The sequence below is a fragment of the Balaenoptera musculus genome, chromosome 20, assembly GCF_009873245.2.
Source record: "Balaenoptera musculus isolate JJ_BM4_2016_0621 chromosome 20, mBalMus1.pri.v3, whole genome shotgun sequence".
NCBI lineage: Eukaryota > Metazoa > Chordata > Mammalia > Artiodactyla > Balaenopteridae > Balaenoptera > Balaenoptera musculus.
Genome location: NC_045804.1, coordinates 40,090,900 through 40,108,204, shown reverse-complemented (window position 1 = coordinate 40,108,204; position 17,305 = coordinate 40,090,900). Strand labels below are relative to the sequence as shown.

Genomic DNA, 17,305 nt, shown 5'->3' with positions numbered 1-17,305 from the left:
TTGAAATATGAACTGATCTCTGGGAACAACGCCTCTGACAACAAACTTGGTGCTACAAGCTACCAATTCAAAAAAATTTAAAAATTAAAATAAGAGCTACCCATTCAGTCATTGGGGATTTTTTTCATGGGATCCCGTTTCAGCTCTTCCTCTAGAAATCGGTAGCAAACCAGGATTCAGAAACTTTACAGAAAATTGTCTAGAACTCATCTCTCTGTTAAGGGAAGGAGTTTCTGCAGAGAGGAAAAGAGAACCACTGTAGAGAGGGGGAAAGAATCAATTCCCAATTTGGTAAGCTTGCAGGTAGTCTTCTTCCATCAGCATTCTGGAGGTCTAAGAACTCCCAGGGACAGAGATGCAGACATACAGCAACTAGGCACCAGCTTAGCGGCCTGCTGCCGCTTCAGCTTTTCTTGCAAGTAGATGGTGCAGGTCATTATAATAGTCAGCTCTTAGTCAGTGTACTAGCCCTTCATCACATCAGACAGAAGTCAATACACCCCTGAAAGCTTTACTTCCAGACAGCCATGACCTAACATTCTGCAAACTAGAAGATCCCAACTGGAGGCTGGCACCACAGAAAACCACTCACACCGCTGGGCAGAGGTTGCCTCTCCAAGGGCATGGCAAATGCTCACAAAACTTCCAAGCATCTCAAGGAATAGGAAAGACCATCTACTTTGCATTCAATGCAATCTAGACCATTTTAACATAGAGCCTAGAAACCTCCCAGGTGAGGGAGAGTCAGGGCCTACACCGTGTGCTGAGGCGTGCAGGGATGGCCGTGCAAGGAGAACCTCCTGGTCTTCATGGTCCAGGGTCCTCACGGTCATGAGGGGTTGGGCTTCATCCAGGAACGAGGTCAAGCCTCAGTCAGAAGATCTAATTTGGTGTCAACAAACACATCTCTGGTTCAACCCAACAAACATACAACAAACAGGACCAAGATGGCTTCAGGTAAATGCACACCTGGACTGTCAATAAATTGCCATCAAAAAAGAGTAACGTGTTCAGCTGTGAACCTATAATCCAAGGACGCTTAGTTAAGAGGGGCAATTACCCCTCCCTCTCACAAATTATCCCTGGATGCTTCTGGCAGATAAGACAAAATATATCCCACCAAAGGGGTATCGCTCAGACCCATGGAGACATATCTTTGGATTTTATTTTTACTCTAAGTGGACCTTTGAGGGAATTTCTAACACCCTGGAGACTACCCAGGGGACCCAGGATGAAGAAAGCAAGGTGACACTGACTAAGTGTGCACTGCATGCCAGACGAGGTATCACATGTACAGATGTGTGATCCCAGGCGTGACCAAATGGAGCTACTCCCCAAATACTAAAATAATACATGTAATTATACCTAAGATGCTATTCTGGGACATTTTTTCTTCTTCTTTATTCTTTCCCACACTTCCCAAGTTTTCTCCAGTGGTCGTGGATTGTTTCTATAACCAGAAAGTGTACTGTTAAAATAATAACAATAATGAGACAAGTCTTCCCAATGCAGGTGGAATCCTGGGTCCCTATACTGAAAAGGGAAGGCAAAAAATGGCTATTTCAGTTGACATCAGAGTCACCTGACATTTGAAAAACTTCAAACCCACTTCACACACTCATGACACATTGTAAGAGCTTTCCCTGTGCTAAGCAGTTCTAAGTCCTGAGAATATCAAGTTAGAAAAGACATCATGTCTTACGGGGAGGAGAAACTGAAATGGGCAATGAATAAAAATTATCAGTGGTTAAAGAATTCAGTTTTAAATTAAATCATCTCTAAGGTTCCTTTTAGCCTAAACACTTCATGATTCTAATGCAAGGGAAAGTATAATGACTGTTCTAGGAGAGGAGTAACCCAAAGGCTTTTTAGAGAACAGGAGAGGAAGAGATTAAGTTAGATTATGACATGGGAAGAGGGTTGGCAGTGGTTTCCTGGAGAAGGCCACATAGATATTAGAGCCAGATTTCTTTTTTTGAGGGGGGTCGTATTATTCATTCGAAATCCAGGGCATGTTTGGCAGTTACAGTGAATCAACCGAAATACCGTTAGTTCAAGTTGCTGGATCTTTGATTTCACCGTTGTTCAGGATTACACCACAAAACGCAATGTAACCTGCAGAAACTTTCAGGCTCCCCCGCAATGCATCTTGAACAAGGCTGGGCCCAGCTCCTTCCACCATCCTGCGGAACCCCTACACTTGGTCGCCCATGGTCGCCGTCTGGCCTCGGTGCGGGGAGGTGGCCTCTGGGCTGGGCATCCGGTGACTCGGGCTCCTCGCTGCCCCAGGACACTGGCACATGCGCCTTCATGTGGAGGCAGCCCCGCTCCTGCGCCGCTGCTTCTAATCTCCCGCGGGTCCGTTTCGCGTCCCCCAGCACCTGCAGCTCCTCTGGCCTCCGCTGTCGCCACCAGCCCAGCGCCAGGGTGTCCACGCAGCCCCAGGCCCGAGTCCGCCCAGCCTCTCATCCCCACTGGCGGCAACGCCCATCCCACACCTAGACCACGCCTAGAGCCGGATTTTAAAGGATGAGTAGGATTTAAATAAATAGACAGAGAGAGAGAGGTGAGAGATGAAAAGAAGTAAGAAAGGCCCATGAGCAAAGGATGCTGGGTCAGTTCAGGAAACAGCAAGTAACTATTGAATCAAAAAGAAAATCTTTGCTGGGTATTTACTGTGGGCAGACCCTGCATTCGGCACGAAGGATGCAGAGAATGTGTTTGATAAGACGAGACTCCTGCTCTCAACACCCCACCCCCATCCAGAGGGGATGGGAAATGGGCCATGAGCTTTCAGATGGCAAGGATCTGGTCCAGCTCTCGCCCTGCTACATGGGAGGTGCTCTGTTTGATTAACAAAGGAACGGATGTGCAGACACACAGCACACACACTCCTGATAAAAGATGCAGGCCTGCTACCCAGGGCACTCGACTCTTATCAGGGGTTAGGGCAGCACAAGCTTCCTGGGCTGAGGTTAGTGGCGTGACCTGGAGCGGAAGCCAAGATGGCAGGTAAGGAGAGGCTGTTTAGGCGGCAGGACCGACATGGAAGTACTGAGAAAAGGGAACGTTTGTCATATTCTGAGAATTAAGAATCCCACAAACACAGCAGTTGCCCGTGCTCCAAAGCTGTTAGTGAGTCACAGCGTGGAATAGTGAGAAGGACACTGTCCTGAAGTCAAGAGAGCCAGAATCCATCTAAGGCTCAGTCAGCACTCCCGTGGGACACTAAGCAAAGCATGGGGCCTGCCCTGTACGAGGCATCTGCCACGCACTAACCCTTGGCATCCTTTGGCCTCCCTGGATCAGTACAGCAACTCTTGAGTGGCAGGTATTATTGTTTCTAATTAGAGACGGAGAGAGTAAGATTAAGAAATTTGCCCAAGATTACACATCGAAGAGGGGGTACGGTTGGAATTCCAGCTCAGATCTCTCCCCAAAGCCCACCTTCTTCACACACCTGCTCCTCATGTGATAAGAAGTAATAAGCTTAGCTAGGGACCCACCAGCCTGTGGCAAGATTTCCAAATATGTGAGCTGCCTAAACCCTCCCCTCCACATCTCTATAATGCTATGTGATGTAGACGACTAAGAGTCGTAGAATTGCCTCTAACAAGATCCCATTGTGGAGAGACCTTTCTTTCAGTAAGAAAAGAAAAAAATGCCTTTCCTAAGAAATCTCTAGCTTAAAGTAAACACACACACACACACACACACACACTATGGCAATCAGGTTAGAAATGCAAACTGAGGGGTCATTTGCAATCCTGAACTTGGAGGCAGATGAACCCCAATGTGATCAGCAGAGAAACAATGTGAAACAGTCACGTGCTAGTCACAAGCAGTGGGGTTGCCACCTGTCCGCAATAGTTAGCTATTGAACCCAGTTGTGACCTCAACTCTACAAAACCCCAGCTCTGCGATGCTGGGCTTTAACCCAGGGCTCCATACAGAGAAAGCAGCAGCCGCCTCTCTCTCCCTGGTCTATCCTGACAGCATTACTCACCAACTGACTCTTCTGGAGGGCTGCAAACAGGGCAGGTAGGCTGGACAATAAAAACCCTCCTACGAGGGGCTTCGCTGGTGGCTCAATGGTTAAGAATCCACCTGCCAATGCAGGGGACATGGGTTCGACCCCTGGCCCGGGAAGATCACACATGCCGCAGAGCAAGGAAGTCCATGCGCCACAACTACTGAGCCTGCGCTCTAGAGCCCGCGAGCCACAACGACTGAGCCCACGCTCCACAACTACTGACGCCCGCGCGCCTAGATTCCGTGCTCCGCAACAAGAGAAGCCACCGCAGTGAGAAGCCCGTGCACCGCAATGAAGAGTAGCCCCCGCTCGCGCAACTAGAGAAAGCCCACGAACAGCAACGAAGACCCAACACAGCCAAATATAAAAACAAATAAATACATTTATATTAAAAAACAAAAACCCTCCTACGAATCTTGAAAATAACCCCGCCTTACATCTGCATAGTTGTCACAAGGCACAAGAGATTTTTCGCATATATTGTCTCACATGATTCGTTCCCCCTGTGAGTTACAAAATCACATGTTACTATCACATGTTCCACGAGCAAGTCGATGCCGAGAGAGGGTACAAAATACGACCCAGGGAATAAGCTAGGAAATGATGGAGCTGGGATTCGAACCTATGTCTTCCTACTCCTAATCTTAACTTCAGCTCATCTAGTCATGGCCAGAGACACACGCCCTGGCCAGCCCTCTCACCCCAACTCCTTTCCTTCCACTCTGGGTCAGCAGGGCGATCTCTGCTGAGCAGACACTGTTGAATCAAAGCCCTCCTCTCCTCTTCCAGGAAAGAAAAGTATGTGCCTGTCTGAAGTCAGATGGTCTTAGGTGAGGGCTCAGAGTGTACCTGCCCAAGCATGGAGCACACCTGTTTACATGGCAGTGAGAGTCCCACACCTGGCTTCTGGGACTTTTAACCTCCACAGACAACTTTTCACTCTGCTAGAATCATGGCTCATTCGCTAATTAAAGGGTATCATGCACACTAGCTAAGAACTTGGAATAAGGAAGCGTATGCGAAAGCATTAGCCCTGGAGATGGCGCTAGGTACGCTTTGCAGAAAAAGAAAACCAGGAAAAATGATCCACCTGGGACAGCCCATTCCCACACTTCATCACTTCTCTAATAAGCTAGCCACAGCTCGTAGGGAAGGAAGCCACCCAGCATAGGACAAACCCAGGAAGAGCCCAGTAAATTAACCAAAGGGAGAGGGATACGCGGTAGAGAGAATGAATGAGAGAGAAAGCTGGTGAGCCAACTTCTCCCATAACCACCTGTGAGGTCTCGCTCACCTCTGGTGCACCCCAGGCCAAGGACAAGAACATCTGCACCCCAGGCCAAGGAGCCAGGGAGACAAGGGCAAGTGGGAAGGATGAGCCCTCACTGCAAGGTCTTGGAATGAACTTGGCATCATGTCCGCGCCTTGTAGCATGGCTGCTCATTGCAATCAATGGGTGAAAAAGATCAGCCTCCCGCCTGGAGTATGCTCCAGGTTTCCTAGAGTGGGTGCCCTTTTGGACACTCTCCTGAACCGCTTGACAGTCCAGCCCTGAGACCCATCCCCTTTTCAATGCTAGAGGAGGTCATCCATTGAGAGTCAGTCTAAGGAGGGACACTCCACCAAGTCAGTCTTGAACCTGGTGAGGATGGCAGATAATGACATGACACTTACTAAGTAATAAATTGTGTCCACAGGCAGCTTCATTATTTAAGAGACAACCTGGAAAGGTCAAAGGGTTGGGTCAGGTTTTACAGCCTGATCTTTGGCCTCTTGGGACCCCAGGGACCGAAGTGATAGGCTAAGTACAAAACTGCAGCCTGGGATCAAAGAACCTTTACTTCTAAGTGGAACTTGGTCATGAATTGAGAGGAAGCCACTAAGTGGACATGTGGTTATGAGGATGCTTGAGAACTTGGCCCAGGGTCTGCTACCAACTGCAGTTGCTCTCACTGCCACCTTCCCTCTCTCTCTGCTGTCTGCATGTTCCATGTGTGTTCAGGCAGACAGAGGAACAGCTGAGTGTGTTTCCGAGCTGCGTGGTGCAGTGGTGAAGCTGAGCGTTGCCACGGCACTAGAAAGCACGGGGTGGATACAGGGATGGTTTCAGCCTCCAAGAACGAGGCTTTTTCCCCAACTCTCCCCAAGCCACCCAAGACATTGTGCGTGACATGCTTTCGGACCCTGTTTACTCCATTTAGAAAGGCTTCCAGGACTGCTGGTCCCTCCCCCCCAGCTCAGACCTGCTTCCTCTTTAGCATACATAACACCACATCCTGATCTTGCTGGGCTCTTTTGCACAGTGTTTCATACAGATAATACAAAACAACTCCCCCAGGGAAGAGAGCTCCAGGGGGTGCCAGAGGCAATGAGCCCTCCCCACCCCCGCCCACCCCCAGGCACTCTTGGCTTTTCCAGAATCAGAGACAGCCCACAGCAAGCATAGAGGCTGTGTGCAGAGACTGGTTGTAGCATTAAAAGAAACTCCGAGCAAGAGTCTGGTAGGCAGTGGCTCTGAGAGCCGGCGGGGAGTGGACGCACCACAGAGAAAGGTAGGGCGTGTCTTCATTAGGCAGAGGACCTCAGACAGGAGCTGACAACAGAGTCCAGTCTCTTTGCAACTGCAGTACCTGCCACCCCGAAATTACAACTGCAGTTTGGCTCGAGGCTCTGAGACTCAAAAGCTCTCGGTTCTCCCTTAAGGCGGCTCTGGGAGAAGCGGCCACACTGGGCTTCCGGAGGGTCCCACAGCACCTGATGTCCCAGACCCGCCTGGGAGCAAGGAGGTGTGGGCAGCTGCAACCAGACCGGTCATGCCAAGTTCTGCCTAGCGGCCCACTAATTAGGCAGACACAGAACCCTGGCAGCCACAGCTCTCCTCCCATTCTTCCCCTGCCCCTCCAGGAAGCCCCGTCCTGAACGGGATCCACCTCCCCCACCGCTTTTCCTCTTTACTCAGCTCCACTCTCCTCCTCCAGGCTTGCGGATCTCACAGCTGCTCGCCCCCTCCCCACACCACTCCTCTCATATCCACGTATCCACGTTGTTAAGGGATCATCATACATACAGCAAACGAGCCTTGGAGTTTCAAGCTGAAACTCGCAGACCAGCCAGCCTGCAACGTTTCACCCTCCCAGGCATCTCACTGACCATCCTGTGTATGGGTCTCCACCTAGACCCTCCTCTTTGGCCCAGGGACCCTGAACATCTCTTTGTTTTTTGACCTGCCAGCAGACCAGACAGAGACCCGGGGTTCCCCGGCCTCTCCTCTCCCCGCACGGAGCTCAGAATCCACACAGGAAAAGGAAGGAAAGAGACTTCCACACCTTTGCAGCATCACCTGCTCCAGCAAGCTCCCAAAGCCACTGGAACCATCCAGGCTGCCTGGGGCCCCGCACCCCCTTTTCTGGCAGCTTTAAGCTCCAGCCCAGCCCACAGGATGCAGTGCCTGATGCCACTTCCGAGCAGAGAGAGAGAGAGAGAGAGAAAATGCCACCTCGTCAATGACAAGCTGTTCCAATCACACAGCTCAGACACCAAGTGCCCTGGACCACGGACAGCTCAGGCCTCCTCCCTCTGGGTGGGTGGAAGGCAACTCAGCACCTCTGGGGTAAACGATCCGCCACCACGGCCAGGCCCCCTGCTCGCCCCGCACAGCTGACCAGACAAGAGTGCTCCAACCCAGCAGGCAGACCTCTCCGACCAGTTCCAACAACTCTGGCCAACTACCCTCTTGGCCTTCGACTGAGACGCTCCTCTCTCTCCTGCTCCAAAGCACAGAGAGACCTCGAACCAAGCCAGAGACCGCCAGCGTGGCACTTCTCCAAAGGACTGAGCGCAAAAATGAGCTGAAAGCCAAGTACTCACTGTGGTGAAGTCCTGGTGGCCACACTCCTGCCCTTTGAACTTGCAGTAGAGCATCATATCCTTCAGGTCATGGCCCACGCGGTGCAGGAACTCCAGCATGCTGAACTGCTTGGGTTTGTAGTGCTTGAAGTTGGCCTTTTGCCGCAGGGCCTCCAGCACCGTGGGGTCAGCCAGGTGCGGGTCCGGGATCTGCAGGTTGACGTCCAACAGGGCGAGCAGCTCCCCGGCGTGGTACAGATCATTGGTGGTGAGCCTGGAGAAGCGGAAGCCGTTGAGGTTACAGAGGGTCACGGCCGGGAAGACCAGGCTTTGGGCCACCACCTCGTCCACCTTGGTGACGTGCTGGTAAGAGAAGTAGTAGGACACCCTCTCGGAGCTCTCCACCAGCAGCAGGCCCAGAGAGCCCACGAAGGCCACGGCCCAGAGCACACGCCGGATGGTCAGCGGCCCGTACACGAAGATGTGGCGGATGCCGTGGAGGGTGGAGGTGTTGGCGAAGATCTGGATGCTAGAGGGTTGCAGGCTACCCTCGCTGGGGCTCTCCTTGAGGTCCATGTGGACCCTGTGCAGTTCCGCAACTGGCTTCAGGTTGATCAGATTTCAGAGAAGAGTTCCCAGTCCTCGGGCTCTGCTTAAACCTTGACGTTCAAGGGAGGGAAGGAAAGGCAACCATCAGGCCAGGTGCCGTGAGTTTATCCTGAGAGCCCCAGCTGCACGCTGCCAGGGGTGAGTGTTCATATAAAACCCATTCGAACTCTAGCTCCTGATTTTGTCCAGGCGATAAGGAAGGCTGGTTTTATTTAGGGAGACACCAAGGTGATGTGGAAGAGATGTGGGTGGGAAGGGAGAGCTTAGCCAATGGAAATAAAGTCCTCCCCCCCTACACACGCCACTAGAGACAAGATTAAAAGCGAGAGCGAGGGAGAAAATGCTTAAAACAAGTCGCTCAGCAGCTCGGAGCCTGTTAACCAGTGCGTAATGCCCCGCGTTAACCATCCTGGGGATGTCAGGGCGGCCACGCTGATGCACTGCGGCCGGGCGCAGCGGCAGAGCTTCAGAGCTGCCGCCGCCGCCGCCGCGGCTCTGGTCCTCTCCTCTCCCCGTACTGTTTTGGACTCCGGATTCCGTTTCTCGCCGCCGGCCTCCGTCCCTCCTCTCCTCCTCCTCCTCCTCAAGGCCCCCTTTTTTTGGGCAGAATTCCAAAGGCAGGCGGGCCGCAGCTAGCGCCTCGGAGAGGCGGTAGCGCGCGGCCGCGGAGAGGCGAGGACCGGGAGGCTGGGAAGGATGCTGGAGGTTCGGAAAAGGACTCGTCTCTCCCCGCCCACCCACCCCGCCCCGCCTCCCCGAGGAAAAGCGAGGACCCAGAGGGCAACGAGCGAGCCGGCCTCCCTCACCCCCTCCTCCACCAGGCTGTTGGGGGCTGGGGGAGGGCAGGCGCAGGGGGGGGCGGGGGGGCGCGGGGGGGGCGCTGCTGGGGGCGGGGGACCGGCGAAAGTTTCTTTTTGGTCTTTTTTGGAGGGAGCTAGTGGGGGCTTCTCGCCCAAGGTGGGGAACCAGCCCTGGGAGTGAGGACTTGACCCCCGCCCCCGTAGATGGCAGGAAGGCACTTGGTAAACTCCCAGGAGCCGGGTATGGGGGTGAAGGCAGCATTCCTTCGCACCCATATTTGCTCCCGGGTCAGACTCAGCCTGGGGTTTCCAGACGGGAGACGCTGGAAGCGGGGAAGGAAGGGAGCTGTAAAAAAAACCACAGTGCCTCTGCTGCCGGCGGGAAGGGGACATTCCAGGGAATGAGGTGCCGCCCCTAGGAGACCAAACGAAGAGCAACGTGTAGCCCCCCCCCTTCCCCCCCTCCCCGACAGAGCTGTCAGGAGGTTCTGCATCTGAAAGCGAAAGACAGCTGGGCTTCCAGGTAAGGCTGGATGCCTTCCCTTTGGGCTGTGTGCCTGTGTGTGTTCTGCCCCAGGATTTGCCAGATGGAAACACAGCTGGAGCTATAGGTGGGAGAGAGGGATTGGGCTTTCAGCCACCTACCTCCTTTTTCCTGAAAATCCACTGGAAGTCAGCTCCTGCTAGCAGGTGGGTGTGGCTTGCCCTGTGCCAGGGATCAAATGGCTGGAACCTATAGAATCAATGATGCTAAATCCCCTTCAGGAGGAAAGGAACAGAAAGTTCCAGTGGCCAACCCAGTGCACACTCCCAGTCTGGGGCAGAGCCACATGGAGGTGCCTTGCTGGGCCAACCTGGTGTCCCCAGGGCATGCCCAGCTTAAATAACACTCCTTGAGAAGAAGGCAGTTTAGGGAATGTCCCTCTTGGTTTGTATCTACTCTGAAATGTTTCTCTAACCCATCTGCCCTCTCGCTAAACCAGAGCCAAACCAGGAACAGTGTCCGGATGCACACTGGGGCAACACCTGGCATTAAATGAGTGGTTTACTGATCAAAGCTCAAAGAGCAGAAGCGTCCTGAATTAGCAAAATGACAGAGGCCAGTTAACCTCATGTGTGTGTCATCCCAGAGGTCCCAGATCCCTACCTGAGGGCTGCCTAGATGGGGATGGGGTTTTCAAAACAGGGGTGCCAAAGTTAGCTAAGACTCTATCGTGTCAGGACCGGGTGAGGATGTCTTATTTCACTTAATGCTTTCAACCACCTTGACAGGTGTGTGTTATTACCCCAAGTATACACACGAGGAAATGGAGGTTCACGAGAGTAAAGTCACACAGCTCATAAGTGACGGAGCTGGGACTTGAACTCAGGCACGTTTGCCTCCAAAACAGAGACTGAAAAGCAAAGCCAAGACACTCCTTCCCAAATTTAGGAAGAGGACAAACATTTCTACCCCACGTCCCCCAACACACACACACACACACACACACACACTCACAAACTCACCTTATACTACACACAGACCAGCTCCTCCTTCCACAGAGGTGAAGCAGCCCTCCTTTTCCTCTCCACCAAGCCACATCCCTGGTGCCCATGTTTCTCACAGGAAGACTTCCCTAATGCTTCTTTGCAGTCTTTGGCTCATCAGCCTTTTCAACAAGTCTGTGGATCTCTAACTCCATACCAGGCACTCTGTTGGTTTTGGGGAAACAAAGAGGAATGGGACACATTTCCCACCCTTGATAACTCAGGGTTCAATGGGGCTGGAGCCAGCGTACGTTTGCAAACTGGCCCTGTACACACAGAAGGCAGGGAGAGACGGCAGAAAGAGGCAGCTGCTCCAGGTTGGTCGGTGGCAGGTTAAATAAGCAAGAGAACTTACACACGAGGTTAGTCTTGGGCGCTGCGAGCGGAGTAGCTCTCTGCACCCACCACCCAATTGTCGAAGTTGATACAGAGGCCTTAAGTGGGCTCAGGCACATATACCATCCAGATGGTCTCAACACCACCTTACTTTCTCGAGGCTGTGTCCTTAGACAGCTTCTAGCTTGGGGAACGCACTTTCCAAAGACAGGGAAGCGTGAGGAAACTCTGATTGCCCTGGTCGCGTCCTCTGGATGACCTCCCCCAAGACTCCACCCCTCCTGACCCGCTCTAGTTTGCACGCGCCCCGCCCTCCTCTGAAATGTGCCCTGAAAGGTCAGCCCGGGTTCGCTAGCATGGAGCTCATTAGATGGTTATCTGGCTACATTGGAGGCAGATGCCACAGCAACAATACAGGCACATGCAAGAGAAGCACAGGTTAAGACAATAATTCCGGGCTTCCCTGGTGGCGCAGTGATTGAGAGTCTGCCTGCCGGTGCAGGGGACACGGGTTCGAGCCCTGGTCTGAGGGGATCCCACATGCCGCGGAGCAACTGGGCCCGTGAGCCACAACTACTGAGCCTGCGCGTCTGGAGCCTGTGCTCTGCAACAGGAGAGGCCGCGATAGTGAGAGGCCCGCGCACCGCTATGAAGAGTGGCCCCCGTTTGCCACAACTAGAGAAAGCCCTCACACAGAAACGAAGACCCAACACAGCCAAAAATAAATAAATAAATAAATAAAAATATTAAAAAAAAAAAAAAAAGACAATAATTCCCCAAATCAGTGGCAGCTTCTCCCACCAAGAGCCTCCTGTTCAGAACCACTGATTTATAAGTCCCCTAGGCTGGGGGCCGGAACACTCAGGGCATCCACTTGTGGCCTTGTGTGATTTAGTAAAGACAACACAGTAGCAGACAGAAGACTCACCAGGTATGAACACACAACATTCTGCTTGGCTAATGGCACAGGTGCCTCCTGGCGAGGCAGTGAGGATGTCCAAGGCCATCCTATGTTGGAGGACACCTTTTCTCATTAGAGACATGTCAGTGTTCAGGAAGGACAGGCTTTGTTGGTCTTCATTCAAGGCTTGCTGGGGGGATTTAATAAGGGCCTCTGTGTGTGCTACAGTGTCCTCCAGGCTGATGGAGGGGACAAAGATGGCGGCCAAATGATGGTACCGGTGGGAAACAGAACGTGTGCCCCCGGCCTCGAGGAGAGGGAGGTGGCAGCTTTAGGACCTTGACCTGGTTGCGCACACCGTTCATCTTGGCCAGGGGAGGCAGCGCTGCCAGGTGTGAGGAGATGGACTGGGGGCAGGACAGGCCAGACCAGGACCCCACCTTTTCCCCTCAAAGCTGTGTGTTTCATTCCAGGTCTAGTGTGTTTCCACGGGCTCAGCCTGCAGCAGGACCACGGGATCCCAGTGGAGACTGAGTAGCTCTTCCTTACCCAGGGGTGCAAAGCAATCCACCCATCCCGATGGGATGTCCCATTGCAAATTGCAGTAGATGAAGCCTCTCCCAGGCGTGACGGGGTTTGGTGTTCTCAGCAGCACAGCAAGCTAATCCACGGTGAGAGTCCGGGCAATGGGTTGTCTCCCACCATTTCCATATCTTTACGGGATCGGGTGCCTCGGCAGGGGTCCCCAGTGTGGTATATGGGGCAACAGGCCCTTACCTGACAAAGGTGGTTCTGTTAGTAATTTTATCTACTGCTTTAATATCCCATTTTTCCTTTCTACCGACCCTGCTGCTTGCAGGTTATAGGGGAGAAGGACCCCTCATTCACTGTTATTTCTTTTGCCCCATCTTGTACACCATGACCTTTGCAGTGTGACCCCCATCACTATCTATTCGATGATGGTATCCATCCACGGTACTCAGCCTCTCTAAGCCCCCCGGTGGTGGCAGCCCGGTTTGCACGGTCACAGGGGAAAGCTTGGGTTAGGCGAGACGCAGTGTCCACACAAACCAGGGCAAATTTAGAACCCTCACTCAACAGGAGGGGGCAAATATAATCAATTTGCCAACCTCTCACCAGTGGGTACTCCAGTGGACGGCCCCACTCTCCTTTGGCAGTTGCCTTGAGCATTGTTTAGAACACATAGGACATGCTGTTACTACTTTTACCAAATCACTGTATTTCGAGGGCGACCCGGTGTCCTTGGCAACACACCATCCCACCGGAGCACCACGTGTCCACTCTTCCTATGCACCCAATCAGCTGTACCTACTGAAGGGCCAGTTGCTACGGCTTGTACCCAAGCTAGGGCATCAGCTTCCTGATCGCCAGGAGGGGTCAGTGGCTCCTGAGTTGGAACATGGAAACAGTGAGGACTGCCTCAGGCTCTTGCAGGTGAACCCAAATGTCTTTCCGCCTATCCTGACCCCACAGGGGCTTATTCATGATCATCCACCCCTAGGCTTCCCTTTGTCCAAGCCTTAGAACAGCCCTTTAGAACAGCCCAACCATCAGTGCAAAGGGTTAACAGCCAGGGCTCATGAGTGGTCACCAGCCAAGTCACTTGGAGTTCAGCCCTCTGGCTGCTGTGGTTCGTTCCTGTTTCCAGGCGTCTATGTACAAGGCATCAGAGGGAATTTCTCCCACTCCCTCCCTACAGGCCACAGGAATAACAGCAGGTACATTTGGAGAATGTACCTTCTCTACAGGGCCTAGGAGCACCTACCTTTCTAGAGACAGTGGGCTGGTGGGCAGGGTACTCCCCTGCTACAAATATATGTGTCACTTAGTCAAAGTTGGGGTTTGAGCCAAGGCAAGTGTGTAGATGGAACATATTCTCAACCTACCCCTTGATAGGAAGGGAAGTTCTTACCAGGATCTGCTGTTCCTTTGTGAGACTCAACCCAGAGGAACAGTGTGTACCCTGCCAGGACCTGTTGTTTTATGGGGGTATATTGGGTTTCTGCCCCCTCCCAGAGCTGGGACCAAAATCCTAGAGGTTCTCTCTCCTTCTGCTGTCTTTGCTGCAGTAACAGCCATACCTCTAGGAGTCCCAGACACATCTAACTCAGATGATAGCCCTGCTCCAGAGATGCCCAGAACTTTCATCTGCTTCACTAGTATTTTTGCCTTCTCAGAGGCGGCTCACCGATCTGATCCCCAGTCCCACACTTTACCAGGCGGTATAAGGGACAGCTGGGGAAAAAAAGTCCTCCCAAACCCCCAAATCCCTACAGAGGCTGGTGTCTCTTTCATGTTCTTAGAGGTTGGATAGGCTTGCACCTTGTTAATCATAGCTTCTGGGACAACACATCTTACCCAACCAAACGACTCTCAAAAACCTAATGGTAGTGCCTGGCCTTGAATTTTTTTGTGGATTCACTGCCCATCCTCTCCTCACAGATGTTTCAGCAAAGTCTGCAGAGGGTCTTGCTTCAGAGGCAAGTCTTCACATGTTAACATTCTATCATCAACATAATGGATCCATTTTACTGATGTGGGGAAGGAAAACAGGGACAGGTCTCGGGCTACCATCCATGACATGTGGTGGGAGGTGCAGTAGCCTTGGGGAAGCCCTTGAAAGGTCCACCGGTGCCCCTCCCACGTGAGGGCAAATTGATCTTAGTTATCAGAAACCTGTACTTAGCAGAGTGTTTCATGAATCTTCAAGATGAAACACGTTTGCAGGAACACTTTTGCAAAAGCATCAGCGTAAAACAGTAATTGTCTGTAAATGACAAAAGACTTTAAAATGGCCCTGGTTAGAAGTTTGAGGAGAGTCTGTTATAATGCAATTGACAAGGATGTTCGTTTATTTCTGTGACATACGTTTTAAAATTATGGCTGATAATGTTATACCAGGACATATCAGGTTTTTAGGAATTTCATACAAATACACCGTAAAGAAAGTTTAGCATTTACTTATTTGACAGTGCTTCCCATGTAATTTAACATATTTTTAAAGCCTAATTAGTTTAATATCCCTCTTTTTTTTTTTTTTTTTTTAATAAACTTATTTATTTATTTATTTATGGCTGTGTTGGGTCTTCGTTTCTGTGCGAGGGCTTTCTCTAGTTGTGGCAAGCGGGGGCCACTCTTCATCGCGGTGCGCGGGCCTCTCACCATCGCGGCCTCTCTTGCTGCAGAGCACAGGCTCCAGACGCGCAGGCTCAGTAGTTGTGGCTCACGGGCCCAGTTGCTCCGCAGCATGTGGGATCTTCCCAGACCAGGACTCGAACCCGTGTCCCCTGCATCGGCAGGCAGACTCTCAACCACTGCGCCACCAGGGAAGCCCTAATATCCCTCTTTTATAAGGAGAAAGAACACATCTTTTGAGATATTCCAGGGACCATCTGGAAAATTCCAAAGTTAGTTCAAGGTCAATAAGAATTCATTTAGAATTTGATTTTTTTAGGAAGTTTGTCAAAAATATCAAAAGGTTTTAAAATGCTGGATTAAATAGGATCGTGGTTCCCTGTGAAACAATACTTAGTTATCCATTTAACCAAAGTGACAAATGAAGACTTCAAAGGCAAATGCAGAAAGTTACATAGTTTAAAAAAAAAAAAAAAACTTAGCTGTTTTAATAGAGAAAACTCAGTTTCTTAAGTAATCAAAGATATAATAAAGATAACATGAAGCACAGGAAATTATTCTGATAAAACACAGAATCTTTGTTTTCTAGGCAGATTATTTAAAAGGGAAAGAAAAACTTTTCACAATTCTAAATATTAATTTTCTCTTCACATTAGTCCAAGAAAACTTTGTTCTTCTAGCAGATGAAAGAAAGTTAAGTCTTAGTTTTACATAAATATGCTATTGATATTAAAGCTTATTTTTCTTTAAGCCAATTAAATAGAGCTCTTTTACAGATTAATTTTGGCAATACACTCCAGAGGTGCAAAAAAAATCACATATATATAACATTTATCCATAGACATACATAAACATGCAGACAGACACAAACAGAGACCCCATAGTTTTCATGCCAGAACTTTAGCCATGACACAACAATATAAAACTCACCAGTTTATAAATAACAGTTGAATCCAAATGCTGTCTCTGACCGACAGAACACATTCAGGTTACCCTCTCAAATGACTAAAGCTTTTTACTAATATTTGTGGAGAAGACTTTTAAAATTTGTATTTGCCCTTGACAAACAATCTTATCAAGGATGTGGACTGGATCTGGGGCAAGGGGCTTTCTATAGCAGTCTGTATTCTATTTTTTGTTTGTTTTTTTTTGTTTGTTTTTGTTTTTGTTTTATTTTATATTATTTATTTATTTTTAACATCTTTATTGAACTATAATTGCTTTACCATGGTGTGTTACTTTCTGCTTTATAACAAAGTGAATCAGTTATACATATACATATGTTCCCATATCTCTTCCCTCTTGCATCTCCCTCCCTCCCACCCTCCCTATCCCACCCCTCCAGGTGGTCACAAAGCACAGAGCTGATCTCCCTGTGCTATGCGGTTGCTTCCCACCAGCTATCCACCTTACGTTTGGTAGTGTATATATGTCCATGCCACTCTCTCACTTTGTCACATCTTACCCTTCTCCCTCCCCATATCCTCAAGTCCATTCTCTAGTAGGTCTGTGTCTTTATTCCCGTCTTGCCACTAGGTTCTTCATGACCTTTTTTTTCCCCTTAGATTCCATATATATGTGTTAGCATACTGTATTTGTTTTTCTCTTTCTGACTTACTTCACTCTGTATGACAGACTCTAACTCCATCCACCTCACTACAAATAACTCCATTTCGTTTCTTTTTATGGCTGAGTAATATTCCATTGTGTATATGTGCCACATCTTCTTTATCCATTCATCCGATGATGGATGCTTAGGTTGCTTCCATGTCCTGGCTATTGTAAATAGAGCTGCAATGAACATTTTGGTACATGAGTCTGTATTCTTAAAAGCCTCTCCCCCCATCTTTTTTTTTCAGTCCCAGGCAACTGTGAGCAGTGTTTACATTTCAAATACATGATGAGATTTACAACTTCAAGGGACAGAGAAAGAATGCAAGTTTTCTCCTAGGAGTTTTGGGGTCCATTTCTCTATTGTCAGAAGTCTAGGGTAATTACTATTTAAATGTTTCCTTTGCATTAGGGGTCTGAGGACTCCGGTTCATTGTCAATCATGGTAACATCCTCCCCTTTTATCTATTTACTTTCCCAGGGATT

At 50.2% G+C, this 17,305-nt stretch overlaps 1 protein-coding gene across 1 annotated transcript in view; it reads right to left on the bottom strand.

The window, feature by feature from the left end:
- Nucleotides 1-8,620, bottom strand: part of ASIC2 (acid sensing ion channel subunit 2) — a 1,026,910-nt gene extending 1,018,290 nt beyond the window's left edge. The window contains exon 1 of the mRNA XM_036835403.1: nucleotides 7,901-8,620. Within this exon, the coding sequence (XP_036691298.1) occupies nucleotides 7,901-8,455 (555 nt within the window). The 5' untranslated portion in view covers nucleotides 8,456-8,620. The remainder of the gene's footprint in view (nucleotides 1-7,900) is intronic.
- Nucleotides 8,621-17,305: the final 8,685 nt, after the last annotated feature.